The following is a 25,410-nucleotide window of genomic DNA, read 5'->3' on the forward strand; positions in this document are numbered from 1 at the left end:
ATTTGATAAATGCAAGGTTTGAGAGACGTTTTTATAAAACGTCAGTCTGAACAGTTACGATCGTCCGTTTAGAATAAATAGTGCTGTTCCAAAATTTATTAATAAGAAATCCGGCGCCCAATGTGATCTCGATAAATCACTTCATATTTAATTTATGAAACTGAAAATGACCAGCGTTCGTAAGAAGTCTGCATTTTATATCACCGGTTCCATGTTTTAGATGTTTTGTTTATGTTCATATTGTTTTTATTTTAAAATAATATTTTTAATGGTTATTATTTATAGACACTTATAGTACGCAAAGGTTTATACAAAAACGTAGGAACGGTTACATAAAAGAAGACATGTGTTGTATAAATAATATGTATATATGCTACTTTCATCAAAGTTTTGAATTAAAAAAATAATTTGATTCTATCTTTCATAATAAACTACATTGATCACATCCTCAAAAATATGATTAAGAATATAATTAAGTCAGTAAGTATCTGTTCTCTGTATGAATTCTTATTAGTGTCAGTACTCGCATCGTGCGGCGCCGTCCAGGAATCTCAAGTATGCGATATAAGATTGGACTCCCAGTGTTCATGACATTTTATTAAATTTAAGTCGGATTTTTAAACAGTTCTATCATGACGACCATGAATAATAAATGAGAACGTAATTTTGTTTAAAGCCTTTACTATTATAGGAATCAAGTTGGACATAAATATTAATATGAAGAATACAAAAATGCCTTGATCTAGTAATTGGTTGTCGGACTGTAAGCTTCAGTTGAACAGCCAGCACACAAAACATTACGCAGGTTACATTTGTTTCACTATAAACTAAACACTATTTCCGTAAAAGACTGCTTCCTTTTATCTTGTAACTGGTTTTGTTATTGTTATTAGTGCAATAAGAAACTCTTTCGGTTAATGGAGGCCTCAAGGGCGAGCCTTCCGACTAATGATTATTTAGAACTGGTGAAATTGAATATTCTTTTAATTCTTAACATATACCAAAACAGTTGTGATAAAAAAGTTTTACTCCCATTTGTCAACATTATAAAAAATAATATAAAAAAACAAAAAAAAAAACTAAATTATTATTCTATCGCTGTTAAAGAAAATATTTAAAAGGCTAGAGGTTGCTGGGACATTATATTTCTTAAGAGGCCAGAATTTTGTTAAAAGCTTTGAATTGCCGCTGTAACGTCGGCTTCACTGAGTCATTAATGCCGTGAAGGTTTCATGGCGACATCGTTCACCAGCCCGCTGATGGTCGACAGTGTATCGGATTAAGAAGTAGTAAATCAACTAAATGGTAACCTTTTATTGATCCGTTCATTCATATTGACGATATGCGCGTTGATATATATCACATCCTGTGTGGACGATCACTTGAACACTTAATGTAAAAAAAAATACAAATATATCATGTGTTTTAAGTCACTTGATAAACTTATGAATGATTCGGTTCGATTCATGTAAAGTAATTTCGTGGTTACTTTAAAGCAATAAAATGGAAAAGACTTCTTTCAAATTTGCCAAAATAATTTTATTTCACCAAATTGGTAAGTAAAATGGTTTTTTATGTTCATTAAAGAATGTTCTAAATCAGGTTGAGACATTGCAATTGTCTCTTTGTTAAGGCTTTTATATATTTTATGTATATTACTTTTAATATATATTATCCAAATACTATCTCGGTATTTATGTGTCAGAATTACGATATGTATCTAGGTATAGGTATATATATAGATATGTGTGTAGATCACTATATAGACATGACCCTTGTATGACACCTCAAGGACGAATTCATATCTGATTTATTTAAGCCATGTACAGATAAAAGCACGTGTCCTGATAAAGGACTGGAGTGCCCGGACTGATTTTTTTTCGGTCAGGATTTTCTTTTCTCGACGTCAAATGAGCGTATGTCTCCTCCAGCGAATATTTAGAAGTTATGGATTTTTTTTATTTTTCGGAAATTCTTGTAATAGTGTGAGTAAAAAAAGGAATTCAAACTAGTATAGTATTCATTATGTATTGTGTTTTTTGTTATCATAGTTTTGTATCTGTGTATGGTGCTATAAATGCTGTATAAAATCTCGTCAAAGCGACCTCTTATGCTACCAGGGTTGATGGCCACTCACGCTTACACGATACGCCGCTGATAATGATTACATCAAAAGTAGAGCTACCGGAAAATTTTTCCTAAAATACGATACGTTGGCCGTTTATACGGTTCGTTTTATGTCTTTTTTATGATATCCATTTGTCAAAGCGGTTGTTAAATTCGAAAATCAACATAATTATATTATTTGTAACCACGTTCAGCTATATGGTGACGTGGCATTAAAATCTAAGACTGAAAACAACCCGTCCCGACATTCTCTGTACGAGTATATTCATCAATACATTTTATTGCACATTTATTTATTTTTATAAAAATAAATAAATACTATTCGTATACAAGATGTTAATTAAAACGGTTTCCCATAGGCGTATAAGAAAAATAAGAAAGATGTGTCCGGAAAGTTTGAAGCTCTATAATATTGTATAAGTTTTTATTGCGAGAGATAACTATTACGTAGAATTAAATAACAGTAAATTTCCCTTTTAATGTTACTTTAAGAGGATATCTAAATCCAGATGTTCGGCTCCGACGCGGCGAGGACTTACTTCATGAAGATGAGATCTCGAGAGGTTGCCTCTTATATAATGGATACTATGTGTAGTTCACCCAGAGCTATTGGAATATTGGCTTACGTATTATTCCAGACACAATAATTATAGTACTGTAGCATAAGCCTGTTACTTGCAAAACAATATGTGTGTACTCTTAATTAAGATGATGATTTATACGTGATTTGTAATGTTTTCTTTGTCAGTATTTAAAGCAACGATGAATGTCTTATATAAGTAGGAGACTTATTTTTGAAGGACCGCCCATTACCGCCTCGTACTTTTATTTTTCATTTAAATCTTTTTCTCCTTATTACTTTTATATCTGAATAGGATTATTTGGAGCAACTGAATCTAGAGTATTGAATTTTCCTTACAGACCTCGAGTATTTTTTATAAATAAATTAATCAGAACAGAAAAACTCTAATATACTATGGATTGATTTGAAATAATAACATAAAACAAATACACTTATTAGAAAAAAAATTAAATAGAATCTTATATTATAAAATATCAACTTTAGCAAGTTCTAGTAATACGGTTATAGTGAAGTTCAGAACATGTTTGTGTGTGAATTTGTATTTGCTGGCTGAGTATTGTATATCGTAGTAATATATGGCGTCCTTTTGTGCAGTCAAAGTTTATATTGAAGCTTCACTTGATCATACTTAGTGGAGACTCACAAATACATCATAACGCTTAGGTTGGGATCTGTTGGTCTCACTCTGATGGTATAGAAGCTATTATTCAACAGTTTAATACCCTTAAAAGAAGTTATTTTTTAAATCAATTTTTATTGTAAGTAAATGTAGCATCGCAGATCAAATTATACGCCACCTTCCTTATTAGTTGCGAACATAGGAATCATGTAACGTAACCTTATATATACGAAAATATTAACAGACATATACATACATTGTTGTAAAGTAAACAGCTGATTTCTTGGATGGTTAACAAAATGGTCCTTTACTATTTAGTGCTATGAAGAGGTTCATTCAGGTTTTGTTATTATAAACCTGAACTATGGGTGCGTTAGTCATACTAACATGGAACCGATAAAATACCGTAAAGAAATGAAATTAATGTAGGGAGTACGTGAGAAATTGTATCGAATTTTTAAACATACGCGTTACAACTGAATACATAGTAACTTCAAACACTACTTAAAATTACTTGAAACAAATGGTCCAGGGATAAAATTTTCGATTTAAATAATATGATCAACTTTATTAAACTAACATAGACATTATGTTAATGGGATCGTACTGTAATGTTTTGTCTGTTTGTTACAAATATAAATTATTGATGAATTTTCATGTAAGGAAAAAATCATGTTTTATAAAAAGCTTTTCAAACAACGACTATTGATAAAAATAGCAACACTCTAATGCCTCTTTGTGATTGTGCGCGTGCAACGACAATAGTTACGAAAAAAAAAATCTTTTGGTATATAAAAATTAATTTATACTTAAATTTTTAACATCAAGAGTTATAGCGGTGTGACTTAAACCACGGTGAGCGACACAGTCTTAAATAAATAAAATGTATTAAATCGCTCAGATTCTGTTCAATGGCAGTATAACGGGACGCGAGTCACTTATAAAGAGGACGTGCTGTTCATACTTTTCCGTTTTGATGTTCTCATGAGAGTTCATTTACTGTATTCAGTCCACCATACTGTTGTTATAATGACACCGTTGATAATATATCCGATGAGAGGCTGATATTGAAAATATAATAATCTACTCACACACATATTATTCATTGTTTCCGTAACATTTGTCCAAACAAATGCAAATCAAACGAGTAAAAAAATCCATACCAAAAAGAGACAAACCCTTAATTATTTTATTGTTGATTCTGTTTTAAAATGTGAAGAAAACAAAGTGAGAATAGACTAGAAAATAAACATCATCCTTACGTTGAAAAGTATGGCACTCGCATATCGGCGTACGTCGTCGTTAGTTGAGAATCATCAAGGAACTTTGTATAGGAAAGTATTACTAAATGTTTTCTCAAATTGTATGATTTTAGGCCAACGGTTGGTCCTCTTTCTGTAGGCTAATTAGAGTAAAAATCTGCGACATAACTGAGTCATAAACTGTTTTAATTAAGAAGTTAAACTTTTTCTTCGAAATGGTAGCTGACCCAATTTGATATTAACTATAACTAGATGTTTCCACAATTTCCTGAGTCATAGACTCCTAAAAGACAGACAACGGGTCAGGTACATAGAGCAGCTTCGGTTGAGGAACGGAAAATATAAGAAACAGTGGCTCATTAAAATTTATTGTTGAGCAATTTGTTGTTATTTCTTTAGATATTCAAATGTTATTCTTCAGAGTGTTATTTTAATTGGGTCGTGCTCAGAAAAGGTTTTTAAATGTTGTTCGCTATCCATCATTGCGAAAGCTTAGGAATATCCAAAATTAACAGAGGTTTTGTGTCTTGATATAAAGTCTATCTAAATATTTATTACACGGCTTACTCATTGACCTTTCAAAGATAAATAATATAAGAAAATAAATAATTAAACTTCGAGTGAGGGCGCGGCTTCGAAACCTGGCAAGTACCAATGTGATCTTTTTCGAGTCATATGTACTTTCTAAGAGTATTTAGACACCTCTGACAGACGGTGAAGGAAAACATCGCGAAGAAATCTGGTCTTATAATTTCAAATTAAAAGATTGAAATCGCTAACCCGTCTTGAGCAAGTGTGGTGATTAATGCTCTAACCTTCTTTAACCATGTGACAAGAGGGCTTTGCTCAGCAGTGGGCTCCGATAGGCTATTGATGATGATGATGATGTTAAATCTAATTCAGCTTCCAAAGCCGCGAACACAACCCACAGAAGTTGTAACTCGCAGAAATATTAAGAGGGAATATTTCCTTTCTGTTTATTATTAATCACAGCTAAAAAGAAATAAAATTGTATTGACTACGTTACGTTAATCACGTATTAGAATTCAGCAAATGTTCCCGATATCTGATCGCTGCCAGTTCCGTTTAGTAACGTTTTAAAAGTTTACGAGGGGAACGTGTTAAGTAAAGCTTCACAGATGTTCTTCGCTATTGGCAGTAATTGAAAAGCTGTATTAAACTTTCTGTGAGATATTCGCACACTCGCTCATACTAGAATAGAATTGTATAATAAACAATTTGCTAGGAATTATTATACTACGTAGAAAGCTTTTATAGGTGAATCATCGAGACGAATACGCCTGACTATCAATTAATACGTGTACCTCATGCTTTGTTGTATATGTTAGCATGTGCGGATGAAGTATTGTCACCCAGCGGGTCAACGACCGTATGACCAGGTAACGAAAACAGCAAACCTTCAAGAGAACTAATGCTTGATTCAAAGAGTAAGCCCTGAACTCTATTTGTTTTTATATGTATTCTTTGTAAATCTTCTAAGACCCATTCGTTTCATTGAATATTAATTGTGTCACGAATATTTACTTAGTTTTATTTTCGCGATTTTATTTATTTCCCTAAGTCAATTTGTGTTCGAACATAAATTAAGGTCAAGAAATATCTGTGTTAAAGGTAGAGAATTCAGGTAACGAATACATTTGTTCTCAAAATATTTATTATGATTCTACAACTTTCAGCTGTATTTTGGGAAGATTTTAACCACAAATAGTATAGAAGAAATAAATTGTAGGAAATTCTGTGTTGTTTTTGTGAACAATTCAGTAGACAAGTTCTTATTTGTTAACTTTGCATATAAATAGTATGTTTCAGTACAAATCAAACGCAACTCAACCCACAAGTGATAGATTGGTGATTTCAGTCGACCGTCAAATGATTTTCTATTTCAGGGAACATCATTTTCATTATTGAGCAGATTACTGAAACATATGTCAATTATTTAAAGTGTAAATTTATATTCGAGGATGTTTGTTATAAAGCAAAAAAGAAATGAGGCGTTTTTATTTAGAAATTAGATCCCTTTTTAAATAAATATTCGTTGAATAACACTTTTAACAAAAAGTGTTAAAGAAAAACATGAGCTTCAAGTTAATGCATCCTCCTTATAGCCGTAAGTTTTTATTATTTAATTCTATTCAATAATTGCATTGCTAGGATGATAATAAAATGACCCATCAAAAGGCTGCTAAAAATAGCTTCATATCTGATATGTGAATGGCTCGCCGCAGCGATGTCCGCGAGGTGTTGACCTTTATCGTTTGTGAAAATCCCAACACCGACATCGTCAACAATGTGTTCAGGGATCCGTTAGCAACACCCGCAGGCTGAGTTCAGTACGGCGTTGTTAGAACCTATAAAATGTTCGATTTATTAACTTTTCATCTCAGATTGTTGACATTATATTAATCAAATGATACGAGATCAATCTGAAGCACTTATAACAACAAATTAGCTCAATTTACGACAGTCTGACGCGACTTAATGTCACCGTTACGACCGCTGTTAGGGATACTTAGAAATTGGCAACTTCGTGCTAGTTAATATTCTAATTAAGTTATTTGGACACGAATACAATAGGATGGTAACGACTGACGACAAATGTGACTCCCATTGTTAAATTTTATTGATGATTTGTAAATTTATGTTTGTTGTAATTTACATAATACGTTTTGAAGTGGAATTTGTCATGTGATCTGTCAACAGAACTATTATAAATTACAGCATCATATATAGAGCATTATAATAACTAACCTTGATTAATGTTTGTGTGTACATGATAATATATATTATTATAAGCCGAGGTATGTTATACAATAGTATATAAAGTGGTGCTACAAAGATGTTACTCTGTAGAAACGAAGTGAAATTGGTAGAAATATAAAGAATGTTACGGATATTGATAGCGTAATGAGGTGTCAGGTCGGTCATAGGTAACCAATAAATGCCTCATAAATTCACTGGCGTGTCTTCATAAAATCCCGTTTATTGGAAGCAGTGAGATACAAAGCTAACGAAAACGTCCGCTGTTTATTTCAGAGTATAATTAGTTATTTATTTAAAGGCGGATTCATTCGATCGGACATCGCGACGTCCCGGTGTGTTGTCCGGAATTTAACCCAATTCGGCCTCACAATCGATGTAAATTGAAATATTTATGGTAACGTTCAACAGCGTCGGAGTCTCTGAACCAGTTCTGTCTTCTTTAAAATTATATTTGCATTCAACGCAGCGTGCGGTGCAGTGTATTGGTGGTTTGAATTTGTGCACGTAGCCGTTAATTTTTCGTTAATCTTATTTGGGTTATGAGCCTCCGGGTCGGTGGTGGCCGGGGATATTTTATATTTTATATCGATACATATAGAGTCGTGATTGCGACGTCTCACGTGCATTTAAATTGAATATACGATTCAGCTCATAACAGCTTGTATTATAAATCTGTACAATCAAAGAGAAAATTGTTTATTTAAATGTGTTTCGGAATTTGTTTTCCGCTCTGAGTAATGGAAGTTCGTAATATATAATATTTTATATTGTAACATTGTAAACTTGAGTAACGCCACCTTCATGTGTCACTGTCATATATATGACTCTTTTAAAATACCTTTATGACGTCGGATTTATCTCTTTATGTTACTTTGATTTTATTAATGAATGAAGTATTTATGATCGAATAATAAATTCATATTTGAAGTATTGAGTGAACATGCTTTGATATATTTATATAGCGAATGTGACAAAGTGTTAGATGAAAGGTTATTTTTAGAATGTTTCAATATTTTTTAATAAATTGGCTTTTAATATTTATAGCCATCTTTTATTTCAATTTCTTTGATATAACTGTATTTACATAACCAATTAGTTTATATTTTTCCATAACTTTTAGCAAGACTTAATTAGTTACGATTGCGTCAGTTTCTGTTACGCCGCCTCAAAAATCTATTTGGTGAAAAACAATGTTAAAGTCAATCATAATTTAACAACGATACTGTATACAAATAAAAAGTAGACACGCAATCTTTCGATCGACCATTAGAGAAACAAAGCTCAGGATAACGTTGGCTACATAAAACTGACTGAATTCAAAACACTGTCGTTATAACAATATACGAGTACATCTATATTTATAGATACAATAGTTATGTAAAGGAAAATACAAATACAGATTTTAATACGGTAAGGCACTTGGTTGTTGAATTATGTTAAAACCAAGGTCTGTCACCATCACTGCGACAAATTTTTGACGTTATGTGATTATCAGAATCTCGCTGGACGATTAAGAGAGTGGGGATTGTCAGTGTGTTAACCACAACCAGACTTCTCTGGTCAAAACTTGTTGGACTTGGAAGATGAAGGTGCTCTCTCAACATAACTATAAGTTCTCGCCCATTACCGTCTCTATGTGATGTGTTTTTCCCTTGGTTACGTTTTCCTTTCAACCAACCTGGCTTGGTGGACATGGCTTGACTTAGCCTTGTGCATCTCTGTGTGGGTGTAGTCATTTCAAGAAGAGTCACCACTTCAAAATAGATTGAGTGATAGTTTCTAGACATGATTCTCATGCTCACATCGTTGCGGAGCTGAATACGTCAAGGGACAAAGATTATACGAAGTGGACATCTTTTCAAAGGATCATGATTAACTTCTTTCGTTTAGATTGAAAATAAAAGAAGGGTTAATAAAACTACTTTAGAAAAGTGAGTTTGGAATTTAATTACTATATCAATAATAATCAATTATAAAATTTTGATAATACAACATATAAATTAAAAAGAAAAATTATAAAAAATACACACTATCTATACTTAGCAAGTCCTTTTCCTTGGTGCCCATTTGTGAGTGTGGGAGTGCAATCAAAATATGAATTTTTAGTCAACTTAGATGTTTCGCTATTTTGATGTGGAGTGACCTCACACTAATAGCAACGCGCTTTCCTCCAAACTAAACGAGTGGAAACAGCTACACCTACCTAACATATATGCTTGGATTGCAATTGTTTTTTAAAAACCTATCACTATGATAATAAAGGTTTAATATTCGTTTAAAAGAATTAAAAATATTGTTTGAGTTGAATGGTATCAAATAAAACTGTATCCAAGATAAGGTTCAGACAAAAGTTAACTTTCTCTTCGTCTGTTACTGTTTCTGTAAAAATTGGATATTCAAGTGAATTGTTTAACCCTCATCACCCTTTTATTGGGTAAGCGATTATCGGACAGCATTTTGTCGGTATTTTTATATTGACTTTTTATTGAAACGAGCACGCAATTAACGTCGGTATGTTTTGGACGTTGAAAAATATAATTAACTTTTTTAACTTTTTATTTAACATTTAAAATATAATATCCAGTTATTACATGTATATAGAAGTGTGTGCAGCAAACAAAAGATCTGATTTGATTAAAGGATTTAAGATAAATAATTAAGTTGCTTTTCTAAAGCAAAAACTTGTTTCGTACCATAATTATATCACTTTATAAGAAATCATGATACAAGCTGTATCAGTTTACACAAAGACTTAATAAACAGACACTTTAAACTCACAGGACAGCTGGCTCGTATTGCCACAAATAAAAAGTTTATACCTAAATATATGTAGAATAAAACTATTTTCATGACAGGCGAAGTTGTTGTTGAGGATTGTAATATTGAAGACTCGTAAGGCGGCCAATGAATCAAGATGCATTAATCGCTCAACCCGGGTACAAACGAAGCCGGACATACTTTTATTTCTTATTCCTTTCTCATTTGGAACGATGTTAAGCTTGACTTATTTTTGTTTGAGAGCAAATTTTAAGAACATTGCATTCTTTAAAACCGATAAGCAAATTTTAATATTATTTTTTATGAAATTATTACTTGTTGATGGATGTCATATATATAGGGATCAGGAGACGTGGTGTTTGACTCCAACAAGAGCTCATCGGTACGTAACTAAATGTGAAATATGAAAAATAATTCTAGATTGTATTGTGCGCTTTTCATAAAAAGGCCTGAGAATCAATCGGTTATATTATGGTAAGTTATCTTTGAATCTAATTCTCTTTTAAATTAGGAAATTCTGTCGCAGGGAAAGTTTCGGTTCCTACTAAAATTTTGGTATAGAAACTTTAAGTAGGTCATAACGAGATTTATGAATTGATTTATTTGAATTATTCTTCAGGGAATAATTTTGGTTTTCACACGCATATTCTACTGACAATATAATATAATGAAGTATTTGTATTCAATTAATATTCTACTTGAAATTAACATTTGTTAAAAAGAGATGTTTTATTAGACTGAAACAGAGCTCAAAGGAATATCTAAAACAATAAAATGTTATGATCGGTCAACTGGAATGAAAGAAATAAAACATGATAGAAGTGGCAGTGAATAGATACATCGTTAGTGTTGAATATTTGCAGTCTAATAATACATACACATACCATATTATGAATACTTTCTCCAGTTCAAAGCAATTCAGGTATTAAGTGAATTTAATGGTTTTATTAAATAGTTAATGCAGTTTGTAGAATGAAATTGTTGTTGCTTTGTCATATATACAGACAAATTAATTACAATATGCTTTTTTAAAAACAACACACGGTAAGCCAACGGTACATGGAATAAAATACACGAAACATGAAAATATTTTATCAAACGAGAAGTTATAAAATCAGTGCAGTGTCAAATTAAAAAAAAAAACCACTTTAATTTACATTTCCAGTGGAGACATCCCGCTTGTATATTTCCTCCTGTCATTGTGAAATGCATTTAAATTCTGAATTGGAATTTCGTTATTTGAATAATGTTGACATTTTGTTGCTTGAGGCATTTGAATAAAAACGCCGTTTATAATATATGAGTGAAGCCAGAAACAGCTGTAGTGGCCAGTGAAGTCAGCGATGATGCTGTTTTGATATAAAACTCGACATACTGCTATAATGTATACATTTATACAAATATCGATATGTCCATAACGACATATTTGACAAAGCCGACGGCGGCCTGTGATTTGACAAATAATTGAGTATCGAACCGTGATTAATTTGATTTGATCGATCTATTGAAAACCTCTGTCCGTAATAGAGTTTGATAAACGTGTAGTGAACGTGTCCGTGATAGAAGCTAACATGAACCCGAATATCTCTCATGATGCTATGGATCTTATCTGCGGCCAATATTCTTAGCTTTAGACACAAAGCATAGTGCAGGTCTACCTTCAAAATCTCATTTAGCTTCATACCAAATCTCATCAGAATGTGTTGTATATTTCATCCGTGACAGTCGGAGTAAAAACCAGTAGAAAGTTTTCAAGTGTGTACAAACTAAATGTTAAGAGACAATCGGTAAGAGGGACAACGTAAACGTAAACTTATTGCGAACGCACTACTCGAAATTTATTCGTACATTATGAGTACATCCTACATAGAATATGTTTTCACGCTTCAGCTGTCACAGAGATGTTTGTATTGTGTTAAATATTTTAATATGCAAACAGTGATGAGTACGAGGTGCTTCATTAATAAACTTGATAGTGACAAACCGACGCGAATATTAAATACTATAAAATGAGATCTACTCGCTCACGGGTTCGTCTTATATCGATAGACGAAGATTTTTTTTTAGGTTCATTAAATAAAAATTATGTTTATTTTAAATTTAACAGTTTTTTTTTTAAACTTTACCGTAGAGTGTTTTTGTTTCTGTAAAAAAGAGCCTACACGTAATTTATACAATATTGAACTTTTCTTTGACAAAAATAGAGTAAAAATATCATTTTTTAATACTTAAATCTTCATTGCTCTCTTTTAATTTTGAAAAAGATTTCCGAGCGAAATTAAGCGAAACTTATACGACGCAAGTATTATTGAGTCGATCAGATACCGATCGCCCTCGTTTACTTTGTATGACATTAAATTTATTTTACAATACAACCAACATTAAATAAATCGGATAATGCTCACGAATGTTCTCACAGCAAATTGGATGTCGACCTGTTATGTCGTTGCTTTTAAAACATACGGAATATATTAACTGAAACTAAATTGAAATTACAGACATTGGCATGTCTATAATTATTTCATCTTGTTTTATGTATGCTGCGGTTGGCTTCTCAAATAGTGTGGTCACCGGTACGCCAGCTTTAACTGTTGCCAAGCAGGTTGGCTCGGCTAACCAATTTACAAGAAATTAGAACCCCGATACAAAAGCACTTAGGGTCGAACTCATATTATAAACGTGGTTCTATTTAAACCTTTTATCTTAATATAAGAACACCCGAATCTTTGCATAAATAAAAAAAAACAGATGAAGCAGAGTTATGGGTTTTAGCTAAACAAAACATTAGTTTTTTTTTTGGTAATAATACTTAAGCATGTAAATACGTGTATATAAGGAATATAAGATCAGTATGATCATTATTTGATATGATTGATAAGAGGGTATTCTATGAAATATATAAATATTAAACATATCTTTACATTAAGATATTAGGAACCAAGGAATCATGTACGTTGGAATTCTGATTGATGCTTTGATTGAAACCGTGACGGGAATATTCGATGTGTTGTCTGTCATATTATCTGCGTAGGAATACTTAATACCATATTTCCTGTAACTGCCTTAATTTATTGGAGGGTTCAATCCCGCCATCTAAAAAAACTTTCTTTGTAACTGCCCTTTTTCCGTACTTCCATCCAACGGTACGGAAGCTACTCACAAAGTATCTGAAACTGCTGACTATATAAGCGAAGAACAACATCAAAAATGGTCGCAAAATACGTGATGCTGCTTACCATTGATGAGAAAGGCTTTTTTGAACTTTTAGTCCATAAATATTTTATGGTAAGGAATGTTTCAAGGAGGCTTAGTAAGGACTACGAGGGTATGGAACCCTAATAATCAGATTAAATTTTTTTTCGTGAAAAATTAGAAAACATTTGAAATAACACCAAGGTTTAAAATTGACTAATGTTGATCTATTTATGCAATTATATTAGGAGACATTGATCTTATTTTTAAAGTTTTTTATAATGTTTTTCTGAATCGCCTTCAAAATAAGATTAGATTTTTGATTTCATAATGTATTTGTTTAATTTAGTAAACAACGTAATTTCTTAAGATGTATTTTATGTATTTATTATTTAAATATTGATATTAACATGCTTAGTCTTGGAATTGAAAGTAAGGCAACACCCATCCCTGATAATCAAAATAAAATATAAATAGAGCACTTACTAAATTGGACTGAAATAAATGTGACTCCTGTCTGAAATATAAACAAGACTGTACCAGAATCAAGGCAGTGCTACGTACATTACAAAAATAAATCCACGAAAATCTACAAAGGATCTTACATAAAGAAAAGGTGCACAAAGAAATTATACTACTTATGAAAGGCTTTAATCAATAGAAGTGAATAAAATAAACAAAATTGCGACCAAAAATAAGAAAAGACGTTTTAAATAATCAAGAAAAGTCTTGTTTCCGATTGAAAGGGAATGTGTTTTCGACTCTAAGTAGACTTTAGAGCACATTATTTAAGATATATTATATATTTCTTTGGTGAGCTTAATTTTTGATCAGAGGAACATGACTTGACTTTTTATGATGAAAACACAAGTACAAATACTTCCCAGTTTCACTTAATTCAAACACGAAATGTTCTTGTCTCCAGTTCCAATACGTTGCCATAACTCATAAAATAACAATTTCCAATAGATAATAGATTTAGTTTTTACCTATTCTTTAAAAAAATAAAATTAATAGTCTGAACCGAAAATATGACGTACAATAAGAAATAAAGAAACTTCAAAAGAACAGTTTACAAAATTATGCCAAAAACAAAAATATGGATTTATTTAAATTAATTCATAAATCACGTGTCACATTCTCGAAGGTACTAGTTGGAGAAATGTAAACGAATTTGTCGGACCTTCGTCATCCACGATAGGGCATGGTGATTACACCTTACATTTGACGAAAAATATCCTTATGATTCATATAACAGAAAGGAAATATGTATTTTTTATTAACGCTGAAAATAATATTTATTGTGTTTTAATACTTAAATAATAATTTTAAATTCAGTGGTAGTTACGATAACCATGCAAACATTTTAGTTGCAACGAAATACAGAGTTTAATATATAATATGTTTAATAAAACAGACATTCAGATGGTTATTAAAATCTAAGCACGATATTTATTTAAATCATTGATCGAAACACACAAATACTCCGAAGTACTTGAATACTTCACATGTATGTTTTCAGCTGATGTGACTTGTGCTGAAAGCGTACCTCTATATTAGCTTCTGCGCCTAGCTGTAATGACATGCGATAGATACATGAAAAGTTTAGACAATGTTATTTGCTGTTGCAGTTCCGATATTTAGTTATCGAAACCACGCATACAAAAGGACTGATGACTACGTGGATTTTACCATCTAAAATTTGTATTTATGGCAATAGTAACGGTAACAGTAGCTCATACATTTCGATGCCGTCTTCTAATGTTCCTTGATTTCTTAAACTTAGTAGATAATCTAGAGTTATCCTAATATTCATTGTATATCACAAAAGGGACAAATATTTTCAACCCATCATCTTACATTGAATACTCTGTATGTTCAAAACAAATATAGAAAATATAGTTAATATATTTTATTTTAAATTTTAATTTTTTTTATTGTACTAAGTTCAATTTGATTCTACTGTTTACTTATTCCAGTAAGGAAATTATAATTATTTAAATAAAACATATATTTTGGGACAACTATGCGCTATTTTATTATTTATAAACTACGGGCGGACGAGATGAATTTTCATGTTTAATTTTCATCCGTTATAATAAAATAACGCGTAGTTATCCGAAAATATTAATCTTAGTTAAATGAATACTCGCGATAGTCTTAGATCTGATTATAATTATTATAAAAAAAAAATCAAGCGTAACACTTTTAATGATTTCTATTTAAGAGTTCTTAACATGTTTTTTCTTATGACAAATTGAAGAAAAAACTTGAAAATAAAACAGGATTCACTTCAATAGACATTCAATTCAAATGACATCGAAGGAATCGTAAATCCAAAGTTATCTGTCGGAAAGCAAAAGAATCGGTGATCAATCTTAGGAGCCCATAACTGTTGTTCAGGCTGACCCGCACTGAGGAATGTGGGTCACGAAACAAAAAGGGGATCTCTAGTAATCTGCTATAGATGTTCCCTGATGTGGACGATAATATATAAATAATAGTTTTATTAGTTTTATGGTTCAGTGAGAACTAATAACTCATAAAGTTACAGTCCCACGTATTTCCTGACATTACTGTTTCTATTTAATATGTTCCGATGTGGTAATTTTCCACTCATTCGCTCCCATCCGATGACACAAAATGTAATAATGACGTCGATGAAATCCAATAAAGCGATACAGTAAATAGTGAAGTAATACAGGGAACCAATCAAAAAGAGGACAGAGGACGAGGGACAGTGGGCAGAGGGCCCACTAATAAATAAATATATGAATGTTATTAGCTTAGGGCTCATTGCTTCCAACCATGGAAATCATTTATTGAATCATCCTTGGTTATTCCAAAATATAGCGTATTTTGTTTTTTAAGTTTATAATTTCATAGCTTTGATTCCTTAACAAGAAGCAGCTAGGATAAGACTGCCATTTAATAAGTTAAGCAGTATAAGGTATAAATTTAAACAACATTTCCAACCAAAATGAACTCCACTTCAGGAGTCCGATCCAAATATAACTTTAAATTAACCATGAATATAGAGATGCTTTGATATATAGTGGGATATATTCATATCTTCATAGTCCAAGATCCCAGAACCTCCAGACCTTACTTATTTATTGACAGACAATACATATAATAGGTTAGTATTACTGTATACAATAAACGGATACATATCTGCTAGCTTATACCGAAGGCCAACTCTCAGGTCCCAGGCGCTACAGGTGAGTATGAATTGTACTCACTTTACTTATATCCTAAGGTCTGATTTTTACGTATGTTGTAGGATGTATTGTAACTATTCCAAAATAATACTGCTATAGACCTTCTGCCGGTAGAATTTTTTTACCAGACACTAAATATCGACAGTTAAATTACAAAATGTACGATGATTTTAACATTATTCTGCAATCGTTTGTACAATTAGATTACAATAAATCATTTAATTGTTTTAAGATTTCATTTTATAATTTACAAGATAATTTAAATGAAACGGTATTAAAAAGGCATTTAATTATCATGCTTGGTCTTTTACTCTCAGCGACACTTTAGATACGTTTTAGGGATATTTAGCCCCCTGGGATAAATATCCTCTAAAACAGCACATTTGTAGATATCAGACTGCAAGATAGTGTTTTTTGCTTTAGATATTTGAAGTGTCTGGCAAAAAATTCTGCTGACAGTAGGTCTCTGACAGTAATACTTTGAAATTGTTTACAATACATCCTACAACATACGTGAAAATTAGATCTCACACTATAAGTAAGTTGAGTACAATGTTTACTTTACTTGTAGCATCTGATGTCTGAGAATTGGCCGTTAGTATACGCTAGCAGATATGTATCTGTTTACTGCACACTAATACTAATCTATTTTATATGTTTTGCCCTCAGAAAATCAGTAACGTCTATGGGCCCTGGGCCTTTTGGGAGTATGGTGATAGTCCTCTTGGACTGTCAAAAATAAATAACTAACCAAAATTGTACTTTCATTGAATCATAAATAGAACTGTCTTGTCTAGCGCTGGTATGAATATTAATTAAATCAGGGCATATATTATAGGACCTAGGGTTTTAATTGTCAAAGAATTGTTCCCGTTTCGAGACAACTTCAATTTTTTTAATATAATACTCGCTAATATTGTTAAGTTTATTCCAAAATAAAATATAAACCGGTAAAAATACGTAGTGATCAGTCAGTCGGTCATTCTTATGATCCAAACGTCTGTTAGGTCGTAACATTATAATAAAAATATAAATGTAAAATGTATTATGAGACTGTGTTTATACTTAAGTATCTGTAAAGAAGCTCATAAATAAAATTTAATTGCGTTGTTACAGGTTCTGTAAAGCTGTAGTCGGCTATCGGCTTGTAAAAATATATTTTATGATCCGCTGGAATGTATAATATATCTTTCGTTGGAGCGCGGGTTTAGATCTCAGCCCAGCTCGTAAAATTACACCATATTTACATTATTATGAACGTGTTTTTTCGTAATAAGCAGAATACAATCGTAAATTTTTAAATTAGGTATAAGGAAATGGTATATGCAATCTTTACATATAATGAGTAACAGCATTATCTAAGAACTCCAGCATTCAGTTTGAATGTCATATATCTTTAATCTGTATTTTCAGTGAGTTTTATAACCGTTTGAACGAAAACTATATATTTTTATTAGTAGTAGAGCGACAGGTATTTGATCTGTTTTAATATATTTTAAAGCTGTATTAAGTTTGACGAGGAAGAGTCTCGGAGTCCTAAATCCCCTATTCTACCTCTCCGTCCCTATTTGCCTTCCTAAATCCTCGGCGAATGTGAATAAAGCCACTTAATGTGAAATGGTCTTTCATTATGTTATTGGCAAAAAATGATATAATTTGTAAGTGAAGTATATGTATATGTATTTAATATTATAATGTTGCGAACGCCGTCGTTAGACATAATCCTTTAGAATTAACATATTATTACACGAAGTTAAAATGATTACAATTTATATTCAGACTGTTAATTCGAAGATCCATATTGATAAGTGATCGTCACGATCTTTTACAATTATTTCGATGTTTTTAAACACTTGCCATGTAATATTGACAAAATCAAAATCAAAACCAATAAAAACCAATGAACAAATTTTCATGTCTTCTTCATTCTTGTCATCTTACAGGCCTTTTAATTAATTACAATTTAAGTATAGGATGTTTCCAACGTGAGCGGGCGCTGTTGAACCGATGTACCGATTAGGTTATAGTGGAGTAACAACCAAGTGAGCCAATTTTTGTTTCGTTGTTATAGATCATGGACCCGGACCTTATAGTGGAGGAGGCGGGGGAGATGGGTACCTCGCCCCGAACCACCCTCCTCGGCAACACTACCAACAACAATCTCAACGTTTATTATTTTTACGAGGTAAGTATTTATTGTTTTATATTCTGTAAGCTCTTACAAATATAACTTTCCATTCAAGGAAGATTAACTTTTACTATTAATTTTCAACGTTAAGGTTAAAATGTCTTTAATTCATTTGTTTTAAAATAAATTTATGAATTTTGGAAAGTGTTGAAAAGTGATCAATGAATTAAATTGTCAAAGTTTCGGTCTTCAAGAAGGAAATAAAGTCTCAAACTAAGTGGTGGTTCGGTTAAATCGAATTATTATTCCTTGTATTTGTTGGATCTAAATAATCTGAAAGAATTTCAGTATTTATGTACATTATATTGAGATTTCTAAATAAATACTGTCTTAATTTAATATTATTTTGAACCGAAATTAATTTTCTTATGTAAGCCGAGTCTGCCAATTTAAAGTTGATTAAATCAAATTAATTCCATGAAATTATCTGCTCACTGAAATATAAGTCTTCAAGATATCTTTTTTTGGTAACATTTTCGATGAACTTTAATAGCAGTAATGAATAATTTCGTCATGATCTCTAATGTTGGATGACTAGACTGAACTGTTTCATATATTATAAATTAAACATTGGCTGTATATTTTCCTTTAACTGCATATTTTTTACACGAAACAATTTATATAGAAAATATTTTACAAGATTCCTATAACATAATTCTTGGAATTTTAATTAATATTTCACTTAATATGAGCGCAGAAGGGACTTGGGACTGGCCAATGTTTTAGAATATTCACATAAATGTATATATATTTACTAAATTAATTATGTTATATAAAACCCTGAAAGAAAACCACCAAAGAACATTTTATTTATTAAAGATTTATTGTTATTTTTTTCTTTTAATAAAATTAAATACACGTAATATAATTTGTATCTGAGGAGTGACGATAAATTAAATATAATAGATGTAAGCTATCATAAAAGGCTCTGTGTAAAGTAAGTCACACCCACGTGTTAGAGGATAAGCTTAACATCATGAAAGGTTTCAGTGTAATGGACGCGTAGGATATCGTTGAATGATGCGATAGCAAACGCCCTCACAGGCTTTCAATATTAGTCATGTTACTACTCGGATATTAGGCTACGTTTGTACTCTCAGATTATTATCAGACAAATAGCGATAGAGGAGCGACCAGTGTGTTCAGCCCAAGTTTGTATCGTCCGGTTACATACGGAGCTTTAGTAGTTTTTCATTCATAAGTTTCCGACAGTAGGCGCTAGCCACACCGTAGAATAACGTTATTCCAACGTCGTCTCTAACGGTTCTTATCATTTTCATTGTTATATTTTATATCGGAACATCTTTCAATGGCTCAGAGTATCGATTCAATCCATCTCCGCTGTTTAATTGTTGAATGATTTGTTTTCATAAAACTGTGTAACTGTTTTGTGGTAATTAATATTTGAACAAAGTCTTTAATTAAAGTAACTTAATAAAGCTATATATTCTTAAAACAGAATTGTTTTCAGAACTTGTTGTAGTAGGAATGTTTTAATCCGTTATTGCTTTAAAATATATGTATTATAGATGTCGAAGGTTGAACTTTTTTGAAGTATTCCTTATACACTAGAATGCAAACCAGTAATTTATTGTGGAAGAAAATATCTACTTGAGAGGTACTACTTACAAGGAATATAAATACTGGCAATTCGAAATATGCTTGAGGAACTGCTTTGTTAATAGTATTTAGAGAATTATATTTTACAAATGTTAAATATATAACGTCACGTTAAGGCGTTTGAGGGACTGTTGGATGTATCAAGTGTCCCACCACGCGCTAATGTCTGTTTAAATGTCTTACCAAGACCATAATATTAATTCCTGCTCTAGAGGTCCGTTAAGTGGCTATCGGACTGTATTGTCAAAATTTAAATGTCCATTCCCACCCCTGATTTTTTGTAGCCATAGTGACTGCATCTGTTTTGTTATTTCCGCCTATTTATTAATAAGAAGTTAATCCCGGATCGTGTCTCCTCCATTCTACACGACACTAGCAGAATACACTGTGCACATCTTTACACGGATGAAGACCACTTTTAAAACAACCAAAAACTCACTAATAAGGTGAACTAAAATTTCGTTATCATATAATGAAACATTTTGCCCTCAGCTTTTCTATAACAATGCAAATTAGGTACTCTTTTCATCACATATAACTTGAACACAATTAATGCTAATAAATTGCCAACACGATTTTGACTCGTTACTTCTAGTAAACTGAAAAGAAAGCTTTTTGTGTGCCAAATCTATGCAACGATATATAAAATTTGGTCGCATTAGCTAACAAGTAACGTCGAGGGATATATACGATCACGGGATAAAGTGGTGCATCCTAGCAAATATGTCATATTAAACGCTATAACTTCAATTTGGTCGTCTTATAACAAGAATGAATAATTTGTAGCCGGTCATTTAACGTGGCATTTAATAAAGTGTTGTTAATTTTTCGTCGTGGAACGTAAATATTTTAACAGAAAACTGTATTTTTGAAGGTTTGTCAGTGAATGCCTCGTTTGGATTTAACAAACAGATCTTGGTAAAACTGGGTCTTAACATTTAGTGTTTAACGTATAGCCACTAGGCAAAACGAGGAAATTTCCACTGAGAGATAAAGTGATATGGATTTTGGCCAAATTGGCTTGAAGCTTTGCACTTAAAAGGTTGGGTAAAAACAGATTATTCAATTTACATCACGCGATAACAGATAGTCACATCTAGAGCTCGTTACATGGAACAGTAAATATGAGAAGATCTATTTTATGTCTCTTAGTTTACGGCTTTGTTTTGATATCTTTAATAAAATATATATTTAGCAACTTAATATGAATGACATGTATGTTATACGGGACGGGTTTTACTAACACATTTTTATGTACAATATTTTTCAAATGATTCCGGATTATTTGAAAATACATAATTAAAATTGGTTCCTTTTACGAACAGTGTCAGGTGAAGAAGGAAAATAAATTTAATAACTGACTGAAAAAAAAAGACGTACTAAAAGTAGTAATTACATATAAAAATAACTTTTAGATGAATATTATCAATCGGATCATGTCTTCTCTTTAATTGAGGGTTTGATAAATTTTATGCTCACCTATTATTTTACAGCTTTCATATTAATTTTTGTATTTATTATAATTTTGCACACGCATAAAAACTAAAACATCTGCTGTGGTCGATGTAGGTATTTTGTTTATTGTTAATTTATTATATCAATTACATTTTTGACCATTAGGTTTAAAAATAAATTCGTTTTAATGTTTTGAATTGCAAAAAATTAAAAAAATTCAAGTTAAACAACTAAGGTACACAAAAATTATTTTTTTCTTATTATGGTGAGAGATTCGATACGATTCAGAGGAACGTGTAGAGAGCTTTAATAAAAACAACACACATTTTCCGATCGATACTGGCGTTAAACGAACTATTTTTAAGTCTTTGCTCAAATAAAACACCTTTTCCGGGTTTATTCAAACTGCTAGTAGAAGATTAACGACCATTGGGACTGAAATAGACCATTATTAAGAAATATTTTGAATCCGAACTGAAACAAATAAAAGTGCTCTACACATTATAGTCGATTTAATTTACTTTAAGATCAGATCTTGGGGTTGTATATAATGTTTTAAATATAATTAAAATATCATACAAATGATAAGAGTTTATAAGTTTCAGAAATCCTCTTGAAACCTCGTCTCTCTGAACGTAATTCTCATATAAACAATAATTATTCTGTATGTGAAAACCCTGTTGGATTATTCAATTAATATTTTTCTTTTTTATATTTGACTTGATTAATTCAAATAAACATTTTGTAAGGTGTTTCTGAATAGACACTGACACTAAATCGTCTTTGAAGAGCGGTTGAGTTTTTTATGTTCATGGAAATATACAATCTAAGAATTTTAGTTTATTATACGATATATGGTTTTATTTACCATTGCTAAGTCACCAAACAGAAGTGTCATCACTGTGTATTATACAGCTATGTTTGTGCCGCAGTCTGTCCAGTTCACCGTGATGTGGGTGCTGTTTGTGCTGATCGTGGTGCTGAACGCGTCCGTGATAGCAGCACTGCTCTGCACCAACGCCAGGAAGAGTCGTATGAACTTCTTCATTATGCAACTGGCGATAGCAGGTAGGATACTTAGGCAAGGAAGTTATAAGTGTGACAAAATAAAAATATACTTTGTTTATTTTCACACACAAATATATTTTTTGGTGTTGTTCCAAAATATTATTTATTGTCTGTCATTGTTGTTTGTTAAATGGACCAATGATCTCCGAACTGAAATACAAAAATATATAATTTTAATTTTTGTTTAAAAAATATATAAACGTTTTATTAAATCTTCAATAACGAATGTACCTTTTATGATTTTGATGAAAAATTTTAGTGTGCCATCTCTTCCAACCAATCTATAATTACAATATTTTGCTTAGTGTATAACACTACAAAGTTGAGAGTAATGATCCCTCAACAAAAAAAAAAAATACGTGGTCAAAATCTAAACTAGTTTAAAATAAACTAGTTGAAGGGTCAGATTGTAACCAACAATCTGCTCCAATTCGTCCTAACGGTCAGATTTAAGCGAGCATGACAATGTTACTTTCAACATTTCATAAACCCTTCCAGTGAGCCGAACCTTCTGTGTAACTCGCTCATTAATCTGTTTACCTAACTCATATCTCACGAAGTAGAAGAAATGTGACAGCTACATCTGAATAAAGTATGTAGTGACAACTTGTTATTAAACAAATGAAAGGTATGTGAAGATGTCATGATGCAATAAATATATTTTTAATAAAGGCTGCTGTTGAATAGAAAAAGGAGACTTCAGAGGGCCGCTAGGCTTCTTTAGCTAACTTTTTACGTAATAAGCGAGTCATACCTTCAACCCTTCTGTTCGTTTTGTTTTTTTTTTTAGCAATTTTACAAAAATATTGTTAATGTTTTTTATTTTATATTTTTAAGTATTATATACTGTGTTCAGGAAAATAACCGTTTTGATCTTACATTACTACTTTTAATTTTGAAGTTAATAAAACAAACACGATTAGTATTAGTTATTTATTAACTCACATTTAATAAAGATAAATTGAAGTTAGAAGAGCGCTTGTACCGTGTGATTTATAATAAAATATATTACTATAAGAAAATAAATTTCTTAAGAGACGTATCTGTTTATTACCTATATATTGTAAAATTATCGACGAAGACACAAAAAAACTGCAAATTTAAACAGTAAAGCAAAATTACGAAGTCTCTCCTGAGGTGTTCGTTGAATTGTTAATAAAATAATATACGTTTCTTACTTGACACACCCGAGTAACACAAAGCCATCAACATGTCACCTCAATTTGAGTTACTCTGCGTGTGTTTATTTCGTTCAACGAACAAAAATATGTGAGCAGTGGTGTGAGAGTGAGTGAAACAATATCCATTTTGTCCAATATTTAAAGTTTTTGTTTCTGATTATTGAACATGGTATCAGAACGTAAGATGTTATAAATATATAATGAAAATATTTACTACAAAAGTCATCGAAAGAGATCTCGCGATGAACATTAAAACATCCACAAATAGAACATGGCGAATGTAAAGAGTTCGTGTAATATTTTAAAACAACATCTTCGTGTAATATTTTAAAATATTTTTCCATCAGCTGCCAGATATTAAGGAAAAACAGAACGTTTGTAAATTATCCGCTACGGTCTAACATACTGGATGCGCCATTGAGAAATCTATTCCTGTACTCTGACGCTCAGAGGCTGATAATAAGGCATAATAAGATGTTATGTACACGCGTAGAAACCGACCAGAAACACAAGTTCCGGTATAAATAACATCTTTACGATACAATTCACAAACACCAAAACAGTTATTTCGAGTCGTACGTTACAAGAGCTCATTGATTTTATCTGCTCTGTGAGATTTAAAGCTCTGTCGGTTATTTACGGCGGCACACTGACACATTCATTGACAAAAATGGTGCTTTTTAAAGTGATTTTAAGAAAAATGAATTAATTTTCAGATATGATTCAATATATTTGCTGTTTAGCTCAGAGAATTGTATTCGTTTGATTCTTAGTAAACAATGTTGCATTTAATCTTTATTGTTAAATGTAAGATTTATTTGAAGGGTTGTTCGATGCAGTACAGTGAAGGATAAACAGAATTTATTGTTTTATTTCATTGGACGTCATAAAACTTACACAACGATGTTTACAAGAACCACTCGCTGTAAAATCTCGGAAAGTTTTGCGACTTCTATAAAACTGATATTAAATTTCCTCCCCCGTGAATACTGAGTTTTCTTTTTTTTAATAACTTTTTAGCTGGCTTAGTAATTTTTTTTTAATTATTATTTTATAATGTTAGTTACATATTAAATTGTATACGATTTTTGATCTGGCTTCGGAAATATGTTCCGAGCGCAAATCATTTGAGGATATTTTTATCTGCAAAACATTTGTTAGTCCTTTTATTAATTCTGTGATATTATTATTGTGACACAGAGTTCTTCCTGCTTCCTATACTTAAACCTATGCGAACGAATTTATAATATTACTTAAACTATCAAAGGGATAAACAATGATAATCCTTTAGTTATTTCACACTTATACGTACCCCATAAGTAAGTTAGACCAAAA

The 25,410-nt window shown here is 31.5% G+C and overlaps 1 protein-coding gene across 1 annotated transcript in view; it reads left to right on the forward strand.

Moving 5' to 3' along the window:
* The window catches only part of LOC116765910 (cardioacceleratory peptide receptor-like), a 50,545-nt gene that overhangs the window by 13,480 nt on the left and 11,655 nt on the right, over nt 1–25,410 (forward strand). Inside the window, exons 2-3 of the mRNA XM_032655548.2 lie at nt 18,635–18,748; nt 22,759–22,894. Coding sequence (XP_032511439.1) covers nt 18,638–18,748; nt 22,759–22,894 — 247 coding nt within the window. The 5' untranslated portion in view covers nt 18,635–18,637. The remainder of the gene's footprint in view (nt 1–18,634; nt 18,749–22,758; nt 22,895–25,410) is intronic.

This window comes from Danaus plexippus, chromosome 11, assembly GCF_018135715.1.
Source record: "Danaus plexippus chromosome 11, MEX_DaPlex, whole genome shotgun sequence".
In the NCBI taxonomy this organism is placed as follows: Eukaryota; Metazoa; Arthropoda; class Insecta; order Lepidoptera; family Nymphalidae; genus Danaus; species Danaus plexippus.